This window comes from Castanea sativa, chromosome 9, assembly GCF_040712315.1.
Source record: "Castanea sativa cultivar Marrone di Chiusa Pesio chromosome 9, ASM4071231v1".
NCBI lineage: Eukaryota > Viridiplantae > Streptophyta > Magnoliopsida > Fagales > Fagaceae > Castanea > Castanea sativa.
Window position 1 is genome coordinate 36,136,652 of NC_134021.1, and position 23,520 is coordinate 36,160,171.

Below are 23,520 nucleotides of genomic sequence, written 5' to 3' on the forward strand. Positions count from 1 at the left end.
AAGTTAGAAAAATATAGTTCACCTTAAAAAAATATTAATCAAACATATTAAATAAAATAGCATGATATATTTGTACTTTGTAGAGATAAAAAGATAAAAATTACTTGTAGAAATATTTTTAACAAAATAAATAATTTTGTTACATTTTATAAATTACATCCCATTTAATAATATTTATATATTCCTACACATCGCGTGAATCTGCAGCTAGCTTTAAATAAAGTGTCAAACAAACTAATTTAAACCTTCTAAATATGTACAAATGATCAAATAAGTTGAGAATAAAATAGAAATAATTGGCGTACTCTTGCAAATTACTTCAATCTGTATCTTATAGGAAAGTTGACATGCACAAACAAAAGCAATTGCTCTAGGAAGATTGATGCAATACGTTCTTATTTAACATATTCCCTTATAAATTCTTAAGAAAAATTTGTGAGAAAATTACATTAATCTAGTATTTTATGGAAAGTAATTATACTAATGACATCAATACTTTCCATACAAGTGAAAGTAAAATCCATGTTTTTAAATTTATGGAAAATTATTTTAGCTTGTGCACTAAAAAATAAGGTTTCACATTTTAAAATTGTTTTTAGCATCACAAGATTCACAACCTCTTTTACATGGATTCAGATCCTCTAGAGTTCCTAGGGTACTCTACCAAGTAGAGTTCATTAAATCCTAACCACTCTTTAATGATTTAATGGTCTAGATTTTGCCATGTCAGCATTTCATTAACAATCATCTTAATTGTTTTGTTTACAACATTATTTTATTATTTCAAGAATATTATTAATGAAATGCTGACATGGCAGAATCTAAACCATTAAATCATTAAAGAGTGGTTAGGATTTAATGAACTCTACTGGTAGAGTACCCTAAGAACTCTAGAGGATCTGAATCCCTTTTACATCAGTACCTAGTGAAGAGTCTTAATCTCCTGGTAGATTCAAAGAGCATTGCAACCCGATCACAATAGATGTGATATTTAGAATCAGTAGGTATGAATATGTTTTCGAACAATAAGGATTAAGGATGGAGCAACTAGGAGAGTAAGTAATTTGATCTCATTCCTTTTATAGTATTATGAATTTTTTTTTTTTTTTTCAGAAAGTATAGTATTATGAAAATGGTTTCACATATATTTTTTTGAATTAATTTAGAAATATTATATAAAAGGATATGATTTGACACACAAAAGAAATAAATCATTGAATGTCCTTATCATTAATTTAAAAATAAAAGGATATGATTTAATGAGTGGACCACACTGTAAATGTGAGAGGATTGAGCATCATTCACTATACTTCAAGAGTACCTAAGAGTTGCTCTTCATTATCAAAGACACGATAAAAATTTAGGGGTATGAATAAGTCTTACTGTTGACACTGTTTCACTTTTGCTTCCTATATGGAATTAATTGTCAATGGTTCTACAACCTCTACATATTGATTGGTTAGAGAGTTTAGAGGTACATTTAAAAGTTTTTCCTTTTGTTTTCTTTATTTTCCTTGTATTTCATAATTTTTGTTAAAATATTCATGGCATACTATGGTTCACTTTCCTCTTTCTTATTCTTAAATTGAAATCAAAATTTAGTTAAAATATCCTTTTACCAAAAGTAAAGTTAGTTAATGCAAAATTTAAATGTTTAGTGACAACTATCAAACAAATGTCAACAACATACCTTTCCTTGTCTTCTTTTTTTGAGAATCACATACTTTTCCTTATCAAATATACGTTTTCATTTCTAATATTGGAATGTCATTTGAATAGCTATATCCTATCTATCATTAGAAGAAAAGGCAAAATAAAATCATTAATTTTTAGCCTATATATAGAGAAAATTTGTTTACTACTACAATGTATAATAATAGTACTATATTAATATTATTTCGTGTAAATTGCAAAGGAAATTCGAAATTTTCTTTTTTTATTTCTTGATAGAATGTAGTTTTTTTTTTTTTTGGGTGAAGAAACTGATGCAGGCATATTGGTTCTTGTATTTGTTTTTTTCTCTATTTAAAAAGAGGTTAATTAATTAATTTATTTGTATTAAAGTTTTGTTTTCTATCCACTCAATAATACAACCTTTTTTAAAATAAAAAAAAAATTATACACACACACACACACACACACACACACACATATATATATATATATATATATAATAAGGCAAGTCAAGTAATTACCATACCTGATCCGCTAAATTTGGATATGGGTAATGATAGGGATGAAGACACTCAGACCGTCCATGGTCGTCACACTAGCAGCCGTCCAGAAGGTAGCATCAAGATGAGTCTAACGCGCATGGTCGTCCTTGGACGAAAACAAACCTACATCACTCGTCCAAGGGAGGTGCACATCCCCGTCCTGAAGGAATTCGTTCACATGAAGACCCTTGGACGAGACCCTTATACTTGGGAATTACTAAGTACATTTAACCACTCCGTGACTTACGCATAACTTCCGGTGACCGTTGTATGAGAAGATATAACTCCTAAACGGTTGTAAAAGTTATCCATGAAACCCCGACCTCCTCAAATCTAGGAGAGGTTACAATTCCAATAACTGCTCCTAGGACACTATATAAACACCTGTTCAGACCAATGAAAGGTACGTTTTTACGACTCCCAAAAAGTTGGAACTCCAAAAAATACAGAGAAAAAACTAACTTTGCCATCGGAGGGTTCTTGGCCGGCGATCCCGGTCACCTTTGATTGCTTTCCTTTGTTTTTTAGGCCATCAAGAAAGCAAGTGGTCCTTTCAAGTCCGGAGCATCCAGCCTACTGATTTTTTTTACTTCATCAGGTAAAAACCCATACTTGATACCCAGAGCTTAATTGGGTAGGGTAATACCCACAATTATCGGGTCGGGTTGGTCTGGGTATCCATTACCCAATAGGTATGGCCCCCTAATCACAACTTGGTTGCAATGTTATTGTGTGGGATTATCAGATTTGGATTTTTTTTCTATCCAATGTTGTTGTGTGTTATTTGTGATTGTTAGCTTCCGTTTGTTGTGGTTGGTCATTGTTGTCGGCTTGGTTATGGTGGGTTGCTAATGCAAGTTGTTGCTGTGATTTTTTTTATCTGGTGGACCGTAGCCACTTAGGGTTGGGGTTGCTAAGGTTTTGTGGTCTTTGGGTGTTAGTGTGGGTGTGGGTGTTGTTGGGTCAAGGTTGGGTTTGGTTTTGGTTTTTGGTGGCAATGGCAGTAGTGAATGGGGGGTAGGTTGAGGTGATGAAGTTGCAATGTCTCAACCTTTTTCTTTTTTTTTTTCTTCAGTCCAGTTGTTGTTGTTGTTGTTGGTATGTGTAGAAAATATATTGTTTTAATGGAATATATTACAAAATAAAGAATGTGACATAGGGTTTTGTAAAAAAAAAAAGTGACCACTTGGTAGTGTAAAATAAAATAGAGATTTTTTTTTTCAAATCCAAATGTGAATGCACTTAGTGTTTTTTGGGTGTTTAGATTCACATGGATGTGGTGAGATTTTGGTGGTTGTCATTGAAATTCTATTAAGTAGGCTTTGAGTTTTTTCTTCTTTAAACACAAGTTTTATTAAATTTTTATAAAAATAAAAATAAAAATAAATTGAAAGAATTATGTTTCATTTTTAAATCACAATATTATTTTAAAACAAAAATTTGTTTATTCTCTTAAAAAATGTTTTGTACATTGGCTTCAACTTGTTTAGTTTTTTGCTAATTGCTAAAGCTAAAAAGTAACATTTTGTTTCAGAGAGAGAAATGAGAGATGATGGAATGAAATGGAAATGAAATGAAAGAATTTTAAAAGAAAATTCTTTCAATTGCCTTTTTTGAAGGTCAATAGGAAGGCAAGGAATAAAATCCAATTTGCATTCCATTCCCAATTTAAAAACAGTTTTCTAGTTTTTAGAAACACAAACAACTTGCTCAAATTGAATAGAATGGGTCTATGACCCACTATCTACCGAATGGTTGGTTGAAATTGGATTTGTCGATGCTTTGAGAGGGTAGGTTGGTTACGGGCGAGTGATCAATCTTAGGTTAATGAAATGTGCTCCATAGTCTATACTCTATACAATTTAAATTACAAAGGAAATCAACAATTTTTTGTTTGCCCATTTTAGCCCAAAAAAATGGGCTTGATAGTTTGGTTTATTTTTAATGTCTAAAATTGCTACTAAATATTTCTTGGGCATTTTAATTTTTTTTAAAAAAAATAGAAAATCTAGTCAAGAGCCTTGTAGTTCAACTAGTTGGCATTTCTTGAAATATCCATGACATTCAAGATTTAAAATCCCCCTTCTTGTTGTAAATATTGAATTATCAAAACAAAAAATAGAGAAAAATTCTTAGACCCTCAAGCTAAGCCCCAGATATAAATTACTACACTCATCACTCTAAGAGTCTGTTTAAGATCCACTTATTTTGCTGAAACTGAACTCTTTGCTGAAAGTACTATAGATAAAAGTAAATGTTAGTTAAAATAGTACAGTGAAACCTATAAATAGTACCAAAAATGCAGTAGAACTCATAAATAGTAACAAAAATAAACTAAATAATAAAATAAACTGACTTTTTAAGTTTGAGCCAAAACAGACACTAAACCACTATTTTATATTTCTAGGACCTTCAGGCCGGACCCCATGTAAAAAACTACTACACTGCGAGCTTTAGGCCCAACCCCATTAACAAATGAAATATCCCTTGGGCCTTGGGCTATACAATACAATACCATACAGATCACAAAGTCATCATCAGCTCTCTCTCTCTCAGTTACCATCATCCAACATGGATAAGACTATATCAAGAGAGAGGGAGGGAACCAATGCCAAATCCATCTCATTATCTCATCCCACCCTTCAAAAACAACACAACTGAACTAATAATGGCAACTACTTCTACAGTTCCACGCTTTCCCAGTCCCATATCCTCAACTTCAACCTCAGCCAGTACTCCAAAACCTCCACAGCTTCACTTCAAAGCCCATAATGCACCCAGTTTTTCTCAGCATATAAGTCAGAACTCTCTCATTCTCAGTCTCAGAAGAGAAGTACTGCTTAAAGGCCTAGCAGCAGCAGCAGCTGGTGCAGTGCTCCCTCTTCTCAAACCACCTCCTTCTTTTGCAGCTAAAGAAGTGGAGGTGGGTTCTTACCTCCCCACTTTGCCTTCTGACCCTTCCTTTGTTCTCTTCAAAGCCTCTCCCAAAGACACCCCGGCTCTTCGCGCAGGTACCTACACCCTCTCATTCTTTTCTTTTATGACTATATATGTGTTCTAGAATACTGAGAATAATGCTGTGTATATCATTGAGATACAACAGAGGATTTGTATTTATTTATATTGTGATGGCTCATCAGTAGTAATGACATCTTTGATATTTGGTTCAAACCCCACCTCCCCTCAACATTACATTATCCACCTAGAGCTACAATATCTAATATTCCATTATTATGTTTGCTTATTTATATGAAAAAATTGGGCTTGAAGTTTTCGATTAGTGTCTGTGGATTCATTCTATCCTATAAAGGAAGGTTTAAATTGGTTAAATGATAAAAGTTAACCATTTTCTTATCAATTTCAGTTTTCAGGACAAATGGTAATTCATCAATACCTATAGCTGTTACATTGATTTTCTGGTATCTACTAATTGATTGTGTTACGAGTAGTATGGTGATTGGTCAAGGTTTTGATTTCTTTGTAGTTTTTATGATTTGTTTTTTGAATGTTCAATTGGGTTAGAAGAATGAAGAAGGAAGAATCAAGAGGGTTTAGAATTTTATTGATTCAGCTTATAGAGGCACACACATGGATTCTTAATGGATCATGTTGTGTTTGTGTTCAAATTGTAAATGGGTGTTCCTTGTTTTATGCCCAGGAAAAAGAAATCGACTTAGCATTCATATCCTGGATGTCAATAGACTCAATCAAAATGGAATTTGAGTTAGGGATGTTTAGGTTTAGAAGGATTATACGGTGATAGGAATAGGAAGTCAAGCAAATCCATGAAACTTAGGGGAACTGACATTGTGAATGTGGACTGAAAAGGCAACTCATTGCATTTCCTCGACATATCAACGGATCTGGAATTCTATGAATGAAGTGGATTTGAGCTTTTGACATAATTATGTGTTGGGAGTCCATTACTACCTTTGATACCTGAAACTGTTGACTAACAAGTCAGATGAAGCCTGAGATCAGGAAATCGATTGAAGCATTCTGCATAAAGAAGTTGTCCCTATAATCAATGAAAGTGCAACATTTTTGCCCTGAAATTTTCTATAAGCATCTAAAGACTCCCAAACATCACAGTTTTGCTATTAGCACTGAGAATCTTATTTAGTTTCTTTCACAACAGCCAGTGTCTATCATTAGAGAAGTTGCTAAATTATTGAACTATACGTAGTATTGTCCCTTCACCTTGCATCACAATAACATCAGAATAAAGTATTGAGGATTAAGGGAACATGATAATTGTTGTGCCACTGGCATACATGTTAACCTCTAATATTTTCCAAACATGCTACCACTAAATGAGAGGAATGATAAACCTCTTTTTTTTTTTTTTGGCTTTTGGTTAATACAAATAAAAAGATCATACCCAAAGCACTAGGCTCCCACTTTGCTGGGTTTGGGAGAGGTAATTGCTAGGCAGTCTTACCCAATTTGGTTAATTATTGGACATTTTTGTGCTTCATTTGCAACTACCAGTGCTTCATTTGCAACTACCAGTGCTGAATTTCTGCACCATGGCCAACAACATCAGCTTTTCCTGCACACTCCAACTCTTGTTATGACCAATAGAGCAATGGCAATTCTATCACAGCCATGTAATTATTACCACCACCGTCCATCCCACAATAACAATTGCCAAAACCATACTGCTATAGTTCCAAATACCAGCAGCATTCTGATCATCTTTGCTGCCTTTAGCACTGCTATTAGGCTGGTCACAACTACAATGCCTTTACCACTGCTATATTCCACCTTCCTAAGGCCTCAAATCCTGCAACCATAGTTGACGCTTTGCTTGTTTCCATTGTTGTCATCACCATCAACTGACTGAAACCTCACTTTGTTGATAAGTATTACATGAAAACTAAAAATAATTTGACCAAATACATAATCAAATATGTAATGAACAATGTATACCACAATGTGCATATCAAATGCCGTTGCTGCGATTCATTTTTAACTAGACAATTCAGAGTTACAGAATGAAATAGATTTTAGAATCTAGATTCTAATATTCTCTATTACTAATAATAAATATACCCTCTAAATAAATTAATAATCCAATATTTCTCTAGCATTGTTTTTTAATTATTCAGTTTTTTTCTTCTTTTTTTTTGTATATGCTAATGATACTTGAGATTTAGTTCTTTGCAGGAAATGTGCAGCCCTACCAGTTCATCCTCCCACCAACTTGGAAGCAATTGCGAATAGCAAATATATTATCTGGTAATTACTGCCAGCCAAAATGTGCAGAGCCTTGGGTGGAGGTGAAATTCGAAGATGAGAAACAAGGAAAAGTCCAGGTAGTGGCTTCACCTTTGATACGCCTGACCAATAAACCCAATTCATCGATTGAAGAAATTGGGAGCCCTGAGAAGCTCATTGCTTCTCTTGGCCCTTTTGTTACTGGAAATTCATATGATCCAGATGAACTCCTTGAGTCATCAGTTGAAAAGCTTGGTGATCAAACGGTACAACTCTTTTTACTACATTACTTACCATATGATTTGCTATTGTAATTCTTCTGTTGTCATTTATGGTCAGTTCTCATTCTTTTCTTTTTGCTTGTAAGTAGGAAAAGAAACTAGAAATAGGACACGGATAAGCACTATTTGGTTGTGTATGTTCCAAACGGTAGAAAAAGCAGAGGAATTGAATCAGGATTTGTTCCAGTTTAAAGGGACACTGGAGCATGTGCAAATATTTTATCAGATGAATATAGTAACACTGCCAGTATTACTGCAGATTCATATTGCTGTGAGGTTTGCTTATGTATGAAACTTGCTTTACTTTGTCATAACATATATTTGGGCAAGGATGTTAGACATGTTGTCTCCAACACATGTTGACAATAAGAGAAGAAAAAAAAAACTAGAGATTATTTTGTAATATTTGTGGAAAATGATATGTCGAGAGAGGTTAATGATTTAGAATAGTGAGTCACTTGAAAATTTTTAAAGAAATTTGAAGGTGTTTGTCTCATTTTCATATGTTACAATGACTGCTAAGTGCTAACACTTATTGCTTCTTAAATCAAGAGTGATTTATCCCACAAACGCTTGGATATAAGCAAGTATATTTCATTTCTTTAATCTGGATGTTTGTTTGATGTTGCTTGTGAAAATTAAGTGTGAATTAGAAAAAAGCAATATGCGTGTGTGATGGCTACTGTTCGATGCGCACTGTGTGTAACTTTTGTTAATGTTACATCACTTAAGTTTCTATTGAAATACTTCTTTTAACAACTTCCCATATTTTGATGTCCAGTATTACAAATATGTGCTTGAGACTCCTTTTGCTTTGACGGGTTCACATAATCTTGCGAAGGCAACAGCAAAGGGGAACACCGTCGTCTTATTTGTAGCTAGCGCAAATGATAAACAGTGGAAAGAATCTGAGAAAACTCTAAAAGCCATGCTTGATTCCTTTCAAGTGTAGCTCTCTCTTCAATTTGTTACTTTTTGACTTTCAAATGTACAAATCACTAAAGCCGAAAGCATGTTATCAATTGTTGAATTTTTGCGGTTTTTTTGATGTTGGAATGTTGATACCAGAGATCAAATTTTAGCGAACATTTGAATTGCTATGGATGATTGAGTTTACATAGAAACCATTTTTCAGATGATTGAAAGTATCTTATTGTAGTTGCTAATCTGAATACTTCAATCAAACTACAACATGGTGTGTACTACTGAAGAAATCTAGGAACCAAGAACCCCGAGTGACTAGGCTTGTTACAACGTGGTGTCAAACTTCTACCTCTTTTTATTGGCATCCATTGCATCAATTTTATTCCCCAACTAGGGTCAACCAATTCTCTGTGGGCTCTGTGCATTGCTTCATCAGCAAGATTCTGAACAGTGCAGACCCAAGCAAGATATGTGGGAAATGGATAATTCGGAGAATTATTGGTGAACTCTTTAATACACATGGAAAAAGGACTATGAAACGAACATCTAAGGAAAAAGTTTATCTCCAACTTTGGATGAAAATTTCTCTAATCTACTACATAGTGATTGGTAAAACAATCCACACGACTTTTTCATTGAGCCATGTGAATTTTTTAAATAATACAGGTGGATAATTTTATTAATCGCTACATAAATGAGACCGTAATGCCATTTAACCCTACAAAATTCTGTAAGGTCAAGTGGTCACAATGTAAGCTAAGGTGGAACCATATATATACTTCCCTCACCCCAACTCTATATGCGTCTCCCCACAACTCTACAATTCCCCTTGGATTAGTTCTCAAATTTCTCTCAGAGAAAGGGAGATGTATAGATGTAAAATATTTAACTGAAATTATTTTCTGGAAAATATTTTCATGTGTTTAATGGGTGATGAAAATGCTTTGAAATCACAAATTTTATTAACACACTATAATCCCACAAAATTCACAATACAACCAAATCTAGAATACCAAAATCCGCTATTAATCAAAATGCACTGAAAAAGAAAAGAATATATATATATATATATATATATATATATATATGAAAATTGAAAAAAGTCAACCAGAGAGAGATGGGTTGCGGTGTGGTAGGTGTTGCAGTGGGTCGCTTGAGCAGTTGAGCAAGAGACGACTGCTAGAGAGCAAGAGAAAACTAGTTTTTCTTGCACATTAATGGAGACACTTTTTTTGGGAAAAATATATATATATATATCTATGTGGCCTAAAATTTTTACGCCAGTAATCCATCTTTAAAAGAAGAGAAATATTGTGTTCATAACTAGGGTGGAAAATATTTGCTTGACCCGCAACCAACCAGCTCGCCTCATGTGCGTCATTAAGTTAGGTGGTTTGGGTTAGGCAGGTTAGATCCTCAAAATAGCGGATTGGGTTGGGTAATGGATTGAAAAATTGCCAACACGTTGCAATCCAATATATATATATATATTAGTTCAAATTTTCAACTGTATATTCTGTATTTAAAGTTAATCAATTTTTACCGCTAATCAATAATCAATTCCTTTAACAAACCACCGCACACCCTTGGTGTGATGGTCACTCCGCAAGTATAAGTACTTGTAGAGTGTGGGGGGTAAGAGCCGGAATTCAAGTCTCTAGGAGGAAGTTTCACAGGCATATACACTTAGATTAGGTTAGAGTAGAATTCTATCTTGTATAAAAAAAATTCCTTAAACAAAATATAAAAAGTTAGAATTGAAACCCTAAACGCACTTCAGTCATATACTACACTCTGTATTTAGCCTTCACCCTTGACCATTTTCTCTCCCTCCCTTTTTCTTGTTGTTTTTTCTTTTTCTTCCTCAACCTTTTTTAAAAGCTGGAGGTCATTTAGTTTCTAATTATAGAGTTAGTTATACTGTTATGCACGTGTAATACTCTCAGTGGTTCTTATAGTTTGTAATACGGTTAGTTTAAGCACCAAGGTTGGTTATACTTGTATGTAAGTAAATATACTCTATAGTTTATCAAAAGTGTGTGTGTGTATGTACACACACACACACACACACACACTCTATATTTAGTAACTAGCTAGTAAGTTTTCCGTGCAATGCACGGATAATGTTGTAGTGTTTTATGTAAATTTATTTTTGGAAAATATTAGACATATATTATAGTATATTTATTATAAAACTTTGTTAGTAATGAGTTCATCATAAAAAGTAACAATTATAAATTGCTCACATATATCTATTATAATTATTTTGTTCAAGTAATGAGCAATAATTAAAACTACTTGGAGTAATATTGTATAATAAGAGCTGATAAAAACATATTAATTCATTCTATATTATTGATTTTTATTATATGATGTAATAAAAAACTTCATTACGATTTTTTTTTTTTTCAATCTTTGTTATTAAGGTATGGTGATGCTTGTTATCATCATCAATTTCTATATCTTCAACATTTGAAGTTTAGTCCGTTCATATTTGTTCAATTTTTGAGCTTTCATCATTTTTTTTTTCCTTTTGTTGCATCATTTGTGTTAATCACTAATGAATTGGCATCGAGAGATTCTTAATTAGATATTACAAAGTTTGGATTTTGTCGCTAAGATTTTTCATAGTATTTGCATTTATATTAAATTTTAATGATGTTACAGTTTTTGTAAATATTTTTATTTTTATTTTTTGTTGATTTTGGAATAGTGCAGTGCAAAGAATTAATATAGCATATTGAATTGTGTATTTTTTTTTTCTTCCATACCTTTTTATCATTTGAAGGTGCATCAAAAATCTTAGCAACTATGTAATTTTCAAAACCACCCTTTAGATTGAATTCATTCAAATGAAGTAGAGAAATCCATTTTTTTCATAAATTTTTTTTTTTTTTTACAAATCACGCGGAATTGTTTCTCCAATATCAATATTTTTACAATAATTTAAATAAGTTGTATCTCAGTTTATTTTTCAGCAAAATATCTTGTAAATTCAATTAGGATTTTCTCGGCATCTCAATCAAATATCACTAAATTTGTTTTGATAGTTGCATAAAAAACTTCAATTTAAATCATGTATCTGAAGTAGTTTGCAATTGTATATATATAGTAGTTATAGTGAGATAAATATATTATAAATATTTGGAGGGTATGTAGTTAATGTTAGTGCCTCTAACTTTGGGATAGAAAGATTTATTTTTGTTTCACATTTAGCATACCAAAATGATTTTGCATGTGGTTTGACATTCCTTTCACAAAGTACGCATAAAATGTAATACCAACTTATTGTTGTATCAATATCACTTATTATTGCAATACCCTAACAGTTTACATCTTGCAATGAACTTTGAAATTAATATGTATTATTTTTTTAATGTAAATAATATGATGTATGATTATTTTTTTACGTAAATGATGAGTATAAATTGAAATGATTAACAAACCTATTTCGTAGGATCTCATTCAATGCATTTTATCTTTACTATTGTCTTCATAATATTTAAAGATAAATCCTCTGAAACTTTTTTTGCATGTATTTTTGGTATTTCTTGTATAGGATCATGTTTTTTACCATTCTTATCATTGAATTTTTTTAAAGAAAATATTAAGTTAATGGCATTTTGTGAGATAGTATATGATATTTATTAGACTTTTTTGTTATTATAAATTTTAGAAATATGTATTTGTCAATTATTTCAGCAACCTCAAAGATCTTAAGATTTATATATATTTTTGTTGCACTGGTCGATGACAGAGAATTTGTCTGCATAAATTGCATAGAACATTATTAATAGACAAACGCATATTGAATTGAAATTGGGTAAAAATGAAATCATGATTTCATGAGGATGAGATTTTCTAGAAGTATCACCTATACGTGGGGGAGGAAGAAGAGAGTTTGTAAGAGGGTAAGAGTTTTTGCTTTAATTTACACGTGGGAAGGGTCAAACTTGGGTCATAATATGTAAGGTAAGAACTGGCTTGAGTTTTTCATAAGGTTTGGTCTACTTTTAAAATGTAGTTTATTTTATAGTGAATTAATTTTGGTCTAATAGGTCTAATTGTCAAGAACAACTCATATTTTATATAATAGTAAAAAAAAGTTACTATGATCTATTGGGTAACAATAAAAAAAATTTAATAAAAAGAGGTAAAAAATACTAAATTTATATAATAGTAAAAATAAGTTACTATGATCTATTGGGTAACGGTTAAAAAAACTTAATGAAAAAAAGTAAAAAAGGTTAAATACAATATTAGAATGCCATGTGGTAGGACAGTAAAAAGAAGTTATTATGATCTATTGGGTAACAGTAAAAAAAACATAATAAAAAAGGTAAAAAATGCTATTTATATAATAATAAAAATGAGTTATTATGATCTATTGGATAACGGTTAAAAAAACTTAATGAAAAAAGGTAAAAAAGGTAAAATGTAATATTAGAATGCCATGTGGCAGGACTTCATGCACTCTCATATGAGGTCTCTGCTTTTATATATACTAGTAAGTTACCCGTGCAAAGCACGGATAATGTTGTAATGTTTTATGTAAGAAGGCTTTAGAGAATGCTGTACATATATTATATGACATAATTATTATAGAATTTTGTTAGTAATGAGTTCGTCATAAGAAGCAACAATTATACATTACATACACATATCCATTATAATTAATGAGAAATAAGAAAACAACTTTGGAGAAATATTGTAGAATAAAAATTGATATAAAATGTGTCTTTCTCTTTCTTCTTAATTCTAAAACAAAAAAACACATCCCAAACACTCACAGTTAATCACAATCTTTACAAAACTCACAAGTTCAAAACGTCTAACCTTAACATAATAGTTAATCTACGAAGCTTGCTAGTAAAACTAAATTCAAACTAAACCTTAGTCTCTAGCCGTGTTTTTATTCCAAAGTTGGGTATCATTTGTTGTGTAGTGTTTTTATCATGAATTGTAGAAGGGTAATGAGACATATATTTACAACCTCTAAGAAATTAAAGAAATCAGCATTAAAAAAAAGTACCACCGTCCTCCACATTTCAATGTTTGATCAAATCCTATTAAGCTCAAAATTAATAAATTTTTCTAGGACTACAGTTAGTGCCAAATTCAAATTTGGCAACACTATGTTTTTTTTTTTGTAAGTCTCCCAAACTAATATGAATATGGCCTTTTGCAATATGCACATTTAACAAACTGAATCCACAATGGTTGAAAAGTGATTCCAAAACACATATATTTGGATCCCCCAATAAAACTTTCAAATTTTCATCATACATAGAACATTTTGTACTTTAACAACTTGCCAAATATAAGCATATACTTGCCTTAAAACTATACGTTATTATTAATTAAAAAAGCAAATTTTCAATCTTTATAGTACTATAGCATCATTGTTTGAATGCTCCACCTTCTAAGATTGCATAAATTTCTTCTTCAGCACATGTAAACTTAGACCTTTTAATTCATTGTCTTACACTAAGTTCATTAATAACCACATGAACTAAAATGAGGTCTACTCCCCTAATTCCCTGATGCTTAACTACATCCAAATAACATTCAAAATTGATCAAGAATGAAAAGATTAATATCTTTTTTTTTTCTTTTTTGGAATGAAAGGCATATCTCAAAAAACGACAAAAAATCAACATTGATAAAGAGCTAAGTTAAAATCAGAGGAGAAAGAACACTTGATTGAAATAGGCATGAAAATTTTTATATTGTGTGAATATCTTGCAAGAAAATATAGTTAAACCAAGAGTTCCATATAAAGCCTTCAAGCCCTATAGCAAAACCAAACATCAATTTGTCCATAGAAAAGCATAAACCTCTACACACCTTCTACAATCATTATTTCTATTTAAACTCATATGCTTTCAGTTACATCTTATGGACAATGAAGCCTTACCCGATCAAGAACCAAAAGTCCCTCAAACATCCCCACTTCTATGAGTCAAGAATCCAAGTACCATACATTTGGCTTTTCAGGAAATGCTTCAACCTTAAAAAAATATTGACATGTTTGTAAGTATAAAAAGATATAAATGCAATATTTTCTGTCAATAATGCATGCTCAAAAATATCCATAAGGAAATGAAAAATTCAACATATCAATAATTATTTTTTCCTAGATAACCATCATGATTTTCATCTATTTGATTTGAACCAAATTGGTTTGTGCAGTTGGTATAGAATGATAGATGATTAGAATTTTAAATTGAAATCTTCAAGACACGACAATTTCACTCTTACCAGTACATAATAATAGTTTAATAAAGAGAATATTAAAGCATTCTCATCTAGTCCTTTAAAACCGGATGAAATGCAAAGTATGTAAGGATTTTCACTAAAAAAAGAAAAAGAAAAAAGGAGCCTTACATAACCGGTCTCGCATTCCTGTAGCAAATTTTAAAACATTGTTATAGTATTATGTATTTTTAGATGATACTATATAACCTATGCATTCGTTTTTTTTTTTTTTTTCCTTTTTTTATTCTCTCTCTTACTTTATATTTCTCTCAAACACGCATAATCCTTTTTTATTCTTTTTCTGCCACTCAAACACACATGACCTGTGTTAGGTGTAAAAATTTATTTTAATATGGTGTATTGTAAAATAAAGAATATGATGTAAGGTCTGTTGTAAGAGTAGTAATGTAATATAAATCAAATGGCCTTTTGGTGAGACAACACTTTTTTTTTTTTTTTTTGCATAAGCATTGGGAATGCTCTTAACAGAGTATGAACTAAGACAATATATAGCAATTATCAATATCATGAAGACCTGACATGTGCACAAAATTTTAAAAAATAAAAAGAAAAATGAAAAGAAAAAGAAAAGAAAAGGAGAAAGTACCTTGTATATGATAATTTCTATCACATATTTGAAATATTTGTTCCAGATTTAGCTAGCATGGTCACTACAGCTGAATATAATAACTTCTATAAAAGTATAATAAAAGCCAAAAAGTAATAGCAAGGAGAATAATCTTTAAAATTTAAACTAATAAAAGCAACTATAACAATCAAATCATGTTCTTGTGTTTTTATTTTCGGAACATATGAGGTGGTCAATCTCATATGCAAAGCATAGTGTCCTTAACTTTAGTATGCAATAGGAAATGCAAATCATACGTAATATTGTTCAAAGAGCTAAGTTTAAATAATGCCTTTGTGTGGAATCTTCTAAAATGTTTGGATTCCTCTGAGAACCTCATCGAGCCCATGCTACTTAAGACAACAAAATCTACATTAATGAAATTAAAGATTAATTTTCCTCAAGTCTGAAAAGTAGATTATAGTCTATTAACATAAGTGGGCATCAACTTCTAGGAAAGTTGACACTCCTAAAATTGAATTTATATAAGCTGATCATTTTTTAAATTCATACCAAAACTTGTATTTGGCCAAATGCAAACCAATTTGTGTGGTTTCCAACAATATTTTGACAATATTTGTATAATCCATGAAGACCAATAATTTCATACGTATGGTGTTGTTCTAGTCTATCGTAAGACATTTCTAGGCAACAACCATACATTACTTATTTCCCAACATTATCCACTACTTGTCTAAGCTACATATAATCATAAATTAAAATTGAAATTAGAAGATAAAAAGAAAGAAAAAATGTGTTGAGAATAAATTAAAATATTAATTCAAAGATTGAAGTGGAACCTTTACCTTTCCCTATTGAGACCTACAGGAAGGTCAGCAGTAATCAAGGCCATCAAAGGCATGCGGTTCATAGGATTAGCAATTGCTTCTACATTAATTGTTGTCTACAACAAAACACTTGGCTATTTTATCAAATAACTTGCGTGCACGTAACAAAAATGTAGTTGCATGAGTCCAAACCAAATAATAAAGCGAAACTTAAAGAGATCAAAATAATAAAGCAAAGATTTAAGAGAGATTCTAGAGATTATATACCCATCTTTTATTGGAAGAATTAACTTACGATTCAATTTAGGACCCGAAGCATAGCTCTGAGAAGGAGATATAACACTTGAAGCAAATTGGCATCAATGGAGGAAGAAAGGACGGAGGTATCTAATAGGATTTTGGTTATTCTCCAAAGAAGTGTTACACCAATTCATTTTCCTTGGTGTCTTGCAAGTTGTAAAGGTTGTAGATAGATATAGATACTGATTTCAAAAGAAACACGTTAGTGAATATAAAGGGGGAATTGAAGAGTTAAGAAAGAGAAAGAGATGAACTGTTTTTGCTGAAGCAATTAATAACCTCCATTGTTTCTATTTCTAAATGCATGTAAAAATTAACTTTTTAAGAGGAGGTGAAGTGAAAGGTCAAATGCAATAATTACACTAATAGAGCTCTAATAGAGCGCCACATGGCAGGACTTCATGCACTCCCACATGAGGTCTCTGCTTTTATATATATATTGATTGTAGTTTGTGATAATTGTTTTTAAAAACATACATACCATTCAAAAGTTTATTTGTTATGTTGATATGTTATTATTTTGAACAATTGGTATGACTTTGGGAATGTTAAGACTTTGGGTTTGTTGATTTAATTTTTCTCAGTTGTAAGGCAACAACTTACTTTTTTTTTTTTTTCTTTTTTTATAGAGACAGGTCTATTAGAGATGACATATCTCTTTCTTTTAACGCTATTTTTGTGTTGAAATTGAGATTATTCAATAAAATCTAACTTTAATTTTTGTGTGCAGTAGTTATATTTAAGATTATTCAATAACAAATTGTAGTTTGTGATAAATTTTTTTTTTAAAAAGAACATTGTTAATGTCAACCTGCCCAACCCGCCTAACCCGCTGAGTTGAAACGGCCAAAATTTGTAACCAATCCACCAAATTTAAACTTTGGTGAGTCAGTGGTGGATTATAATTTTCCCAACCCGCTAGTGGCAGATTAGATAGAAATATTGGCATTTACCTGCCCAATCCAACCTGTACATACCCCTAATTTTCACAATAAATCATAAGAGACAGTTTGTTATTGGTTGTTATGAGTAGACAACAAAATAATTTAAGTTGTAAATTCAAATAAGAACTAATAACAACTTACCACCTATGATTTGTTATGAAAATATTATGGGTGTAGTACTTCTCTTAAAACAAACATGTAATCAAAAATTGGTAAACATGTAACCAAAATATTATAAGTCCTAGTTAGCTCAACTGGTTATGTCTCTGATGGTTGAATATATCTGAAATTCAGATGTCTCTGATGGTTGAATATATCTGAAATTCAGAAGCAGACGCCATAAGTTGAAACTCTTTTAATAAAAAAATATTTATAATTAAAAAAAAAAGAAAAAGAAAAAAGAAACACGTAACCAAAGAAACACGTAACCATTGAAATGGGCGGATACTATTTCCCTACCTCAGTATAAATAAATAAAAGGAGGTCAAATAATTATCAGCTCTTCATGTTCACGTAGAATTAGGGAATGGATTAAATTCACACAACTTTTTTTATGCAACTTAAATGATTATTTGGTTGGAAATTTTAAAACGGTTTTTTTTTTTTTTTTCCAAAGACCAAACTTAAAAATGGCTACTCAAATTTTTTGCGCAAATATTAAAAACTGTTTGTGTTTTCAAGATCGGGTTTGTATTTTTAATTAATGCTTGAAGTAAAGATACATTTGCCAAATAAATATTGTCTTCTTTAACCCTTTTTTTTAAAAAAATAATTCGTTAGTTGGAAGAGGGAATATTTAAATATGGACATCTCCATTGAAAACATTAAAATGTATTAGTTGAGCTCCAACACTTCATTTTATAAAAAAATCTATGAAATTAGGTAATGGAAAAAAATTGAATGTAATGAAATTAAATTAAATAACATTATTTGATTATTTTAAAATAATGGAATAGAAATGGGTAAATTAAGTAACTTTTTTTATTGTTTTAAAATAAAGAAATAAAGAAAAATAGATGGTAAGTTTTTTTTTTTTTTTTTGGAGTAACGTAAAAAGAAATTAATAAAATTATTTTATGACAATATTACTATTAGACTCTTATTTTAAAACAAATAGCTAAATATATAAAAAAAAATTAAAAGTTTTAGTAAAAAATAAAAAATCATTAAATATAATTTTTATTTCCTTTATTTCCTCCCAATTTTAAAGAAAATGAAAATTTGAAATTTTAAGAAAATAGAAAGAAATAGATAGAAGGGAATGAAATGAGTGAAAGGAAACATTCATTCCATATTTTCATTCCCTCCCATTTACACTCCCAAACAAGAAAATGAATTTTTCATTCCTTCTATTAACGAACAAGAAAAGAAAATAAATATTCTAAAATTATTCTTTTTATTCTTTTCCATTTCATTCATTTCTCTCCCTCCTCCCAAACAAGCTATGAGGCTCTTAGCATCTCTTTTCACATTTAAAAACTATTTAAAAAACATTTTTGAAACCTATTTCAAGACCAATCTTTACCCTTTTTTAAGACCCTTTTACCAAAAGGACAACTTTAATTTCCTCTCAACAAACCATCCAGCTTTAGAATCAATACCTCTTCTTACCAACACAAAGAAAGCATAGTCTCGTTTGATCGACAGTGATAAACACCATTCATCTAGATTGAACTTATAATATAAGAATACACCAAATAAGTTATTCCAATTTCATATATTTAGTCAAATGTCTGCAATCAGTACAACATTATGACATGCTACAGAGTAGAGCACTAGACACTAGAGAGAGAACAACAGCCGCACATCCATTTGAAGAGACCTCAGGGCTAATGTTCTACATCTCAACCAAAGAACATTATAGTATATCCTAACAAGCCGAAGTTAACAGAAGTTTAGGTAATTTAGAGTACATCTAAAGGCTAAGAAAGCTATTAAAGCTGCTTATTATCTGTTATATACAAAACTGGGAGCTAGAGTTGGATGCTGCTGTTATTCCATATCACCAAAATCTACTCTCCTCTTTCAAGTTGTCACTAGATGAGACCAGACCGTGGAAGCACACAAGAGTAAGTGACATACTTCACACTGTCCATAAGCACAACTACAAAAATCCGCGAAAGCGACTTTGGTGCAATCATGCCATCAACCTCACTATCTCCAGCTTCTCTGGGATCAACAAGCACAGAAACAATCATAGAAGAAGATTTATTACCTTGAAAGCTTTCCTTCTGAGAACTATTTCTCACGTGCTCTTCAGTAATGTTATAATTGGATCCAGCCACAGGAATTGGAAGACGATTGAGGATCCTTCTATTCCTCCCCTTGCTAAGGCGAGTAGCATTCTTAAGGTGTTTTGCAGGAACATTGGAAACTGAGGATGCTGGAATTATAGCTCCTGGAGCAGAAGCTGGAGAGGCATCAAACTGGAACACCTCAGTGCACATGCCAGAACTCAACATTGGACCTGTAAAAGGAAGAGAACCATAAGTATTTAACAAAGTATTTTTGATTAGTTCTAAGCATAACAGATCGCCAAATTTCAAATCCAGTTTTAGTGAGGAGAACATGCATGGACACTGGAAACATGAGATAAACTGCCACCATCGACCCAACTTGCAGCCCAGCACAGACCCCCCAGAAATGACAGCCAAAATGTACAGGCAAGTGCTCTCTTGAATGAGAAGGTAACAACAGTTAATCATTCTCTTGCAACAGAACAGACCTACTAGTAAGACAGTATATGAAATATATGATTTGAACGTCAGAATGTCAGGAGCACAAAGTTTAGGTGCATCAGAGGCTAGTACTGGTGCACTCACTAAATTAAATGTTGCCCTATTTTAGGCTCTGGGTCTGCATTTACATATTCCCTAATAATTCCAACTAAATGGGTATATGACAAAACACTATATATATATATATATATGGGTACATTAATCTCAATCAATTGTTGAGATTAATGTACTTCACTCTTAATCATAAGGTCAGACAAACAAACATCAATAAAGTAGGCCAAAAAAGGTCAGTGATATGGAGGAATAGCAGGACACCATATTCGATGAATTCCTGAAATTAGAAAGCATGTGAGGTATGGGCTTAATGTCACTTCTCAAAAATAAAGATGACCAGATAAGCGCTTCATGTCAAGACACAAAATATGTTTTCTTGGACTTTTGCAAATAAATATATAAATAAAATATGTTTTATTAGTATTTTGCAAAAGTGGAAGAATTGAGTTGAACTATTTCCAGTGGGTCAAGTCAGTGAATGCTGTTCACTTAACTTGGAAAATTAGATTTGATATATCGTCCACAAGCAACAAGGAGTGCCACCACAAAACTTGCTAAAAAGAGTATAAACACATTTCGAGGAGGGAGGGGGAGGCATAATATTTGTGCATTGTCAAAAATAAATCAAATGTTCCACTCCTATACACTTTAGGGGTAATTTCCACTATTCCAAATGTCATAATTCATACACTGCCAACAAGGTTCAACTTCAAGGCCTGTCATCAAAACCAAGACTAAACACAGAGGTCTATTTCAGCCAGTGGAGAATTGGTAGCTTGCCATTAAATTATGACATAAAAACTATTCAAAGCATAGAACATATCAGTAAGCACCCTAATATATATGCAAACAAGAATTATTGGCAAAGTGAGAGCAGAAAAATTATTACCTGCAAGACCTTCACGGAACCACTGTTGCAGCTTACCATCAGCTGAAGTCGACTTCAAATTGTCCTTCAGAGTATCAGCTGAACCAGAGGCAAGAGCCTTCTGCCCTCCTGTGGGATTTCTGTATACATGAGAATGTCTCCCTCTATTCCCTCCAACTTCTGGAATTGCCAATGCCTGTGCCAAATCCCTATGAATTGCCAGACCAGTTTCTTTATTGTCTTTCTTTTCAGGTTCAGCCTGAGATGCCATAGCTTTCTCACTGGCAAGAACAGAGTGAATTATCAAGTTCCCATCAATCTTCACAAGCTTATCATTCCTCGGCACATATAAAGATGCAACAAGAGGCTCACTACCGTTGCCCAAACGAACAGATTCATCTGAACCTGGTAAAGGTTGTGATCCTTGTCTTTTCCGTTCATACTCTTCGATTCGTACACGTCCTCTCACATAATTTACTCTGCTAGGATTATCAAATTCCCCACTAGAAAATCCACCTCCTACACTTCCTCCAGACCCATTTGAATATTCGTTAACACTCAAAACCCTCCCAAGTTGTCGATCATAGAACCTATCACTAACATAACCAACCCCTCCAGGAACTTTGTCCCCTATTCCTCCATACCTAACATTGACAAAAGGAACCAACCCACCAAAAAGCATGACGAAAAACAACAAACCCAGGAAACTAACACTGGCAACCTTCTTAGTTTTCCCCTCACTCTTCCTATTCTCCGTCTTCTTCACCTTAGGCGCCGGTACAGGCTGCTGTGGTTTCAGCCTCGGTATAGGAACCAAAGGAACTTGAGACCCTTGTTGTTTAACAACATAAGGGGCACAATGCGGCATCCACGGGTACCCCATGGGCGCCATTGCAGCGGGATGTGGGTACATTCCCGGATGGGGCTGCACACTGCCACTCAATTGCTGGCGCAATGTGGCATTTTCGGCCATAATATACGAAATCTTACTATTCAATTCAGCAATTGTAGAGTGCATACTCCTTACCTTATCTTCCAACTCCTCCACATAATGCTTCTTCCTCTGCCTCGACAACTGGGCGCTCTCTCGATTCCTCATAAGCCTCGCCTTCCTCTTCTCCTCATCTTCGTTCGCCGGCGCCGCCTCGAAACTCACCGAATTCGCCACGCTCTCCGACGATCTCCGGTACTTGGAGGTCCTCGAATCGGCGCCGACTCCTTCTTCCACGTGCTCTTTCTTCCTCTTCGACACGCAATTCTTCGACGCCATTTCCTCCTCCACCTTGATCATCTGATCAACAACGATCACATTCGGAGACTGCGGCCGGTTCCCGGATCCCTGCGACGAAACCGACCCGCCGCCGCTGCTTTCCGACCCGCCCGATTCGGGAGACGGGAAATTCAAAACCCTAGCTGGGGCATCGGCATAATCGGACTCGGCCGATCCCGCCGAACCCGAGAAATTCAGGAATTTCGAAACGTCAGAACCCACATGATCGGTCGAAACCCCAGAAGAACCCGAAATGGAGTCCGAAACCTGAACCGGTTGAGATTGGACCTGTTCTTCAAAACCCGGCTGAACCGAATCGAGGCAGTGCTCAGAGATGATAAACTCTTCATTCTCCGAAGGAAGGTAGAAATCGTCGATATCATCGAAAGTAAGCTCGAAATTCGCGTTGTCGTCGAATCCGAATCCAAACCCGAGATCCGAATCAAAAGCTTCGGAATCGTTGATGTTGTGGGAATTAGTTTCGAAGAACGCAGAATCCATAGGAGGAATTGGAAGAGAATCGAATTCAGACGACAAATTGTTGTTAGGATTAAGGTTATGAGCCTCGACGACCAAATGGTCAGTCATGGCTTTTTCTTCGGGGTTTTGCCCAGAAAGTTCTTCTTAGTTTCCCAAACCCTAAAAAAAATGTTTTTTTTTTAAATTTTATTGTTTGGGTTTTACAATGGTAACTTGCGCGGAAGCAGTGGGGGTTTTTAAAGGGAGGGTTTGGGTTTAACCGCTTAACTGGTCCTTATCCATATACTAATTTTAAGGGCTATGTGCTGCGCGTGACGTGATGTCACGCGCTTTTATGTTAATGCTTAATCTTAAGCCGCGTGGCAATGAGACAACAAATAAAAATAAGTGCTCTTCTAGGATGGCACCATTCGCCACAACTTGGTAAACAACTACTTTCAAATAGATCCATAATTTTTTCTTCTTTACTCGTAGTTAGCCTCATTGTAATTGTGGTAAAAGTGGAAATACAAAAGTTGAGTTCTTCTTAGACTTCCCCGTAAATTTAGGGC

At 33.0% G+C, this 23,520-nt stretch overlaps 2 protein-coding genes across 2 annotated transcripts; one reads left to right on the forward strand and one right to left on the reverse strand.

The window, feature by feature from the left end:
- Positions 1–4,763: 4,763 nt before the first annotated feature.
- Positions 4,764–8,841, forward strand: LOC142609979 (psbP domain-containing protein 6, chloroplastic). Its single transcript, XM_075781700.1, has 3 exons — positions 4,764–5,227; positions 7,386–7,702; positions 8,499–8,841. Exons 1-3 carry the CDS (start codon positions 4,825–4,827, stop codon positions 8,667–8,669), a joined length of 891 nt encoding a protein of 296 aa, XP_075637815.1. The 5' UTR covers positions 4,764–4,824; the 3' UTR covers positions 8,670–8,841.
- Positions 8,842–19,245: 10,404 nt separating this feature from the next.
- LOC142610297 (bZIP transcription factor 17) lies at positions 19,246–23,173 on the reverse strand. The gene is given in 3 exon segments (XM_075782083.1): positions 19,246–19,604; positions 19,607–20,026; positions 21,241–23,173. Coding segments are annotated over 3 exon segments (2,277 nt in total). The 5' UTR covers positions 23,078–23,173; the 3' UTR covers positions 19,246–19,584.
- Between the last annotated feature and the right edge of the window lie 347 nt (positions 23,174–23,520).

What these genes read in the sequence shown, in the direction of transcription:
- LOC142609979 (XM_075781700.1), top strand. Translation starts at nt 4,825, where the DNA reads ATGCCAAATCCATCTCATTATCTCATCCCACCCTTCAAAAACAACACA. An exon ending in CACCCCGGCTCTTCGCGCAG is followed by an intron (nt 5,228 to 7,385) that starts GTACCTACACCC and finishes AGTTCTTTGCAG; the next exon opens with GAAATGTGCAGCCCTACCAG. An exon ending in AAAAGCTTGGTGATCAAACG is followed by an intron (nt 7,703 to 8,498) that starts GTACAACTCTTT and finishes TTTGATGTCCAG; the next exon opens with TATTACAAATATGTGCTTGA.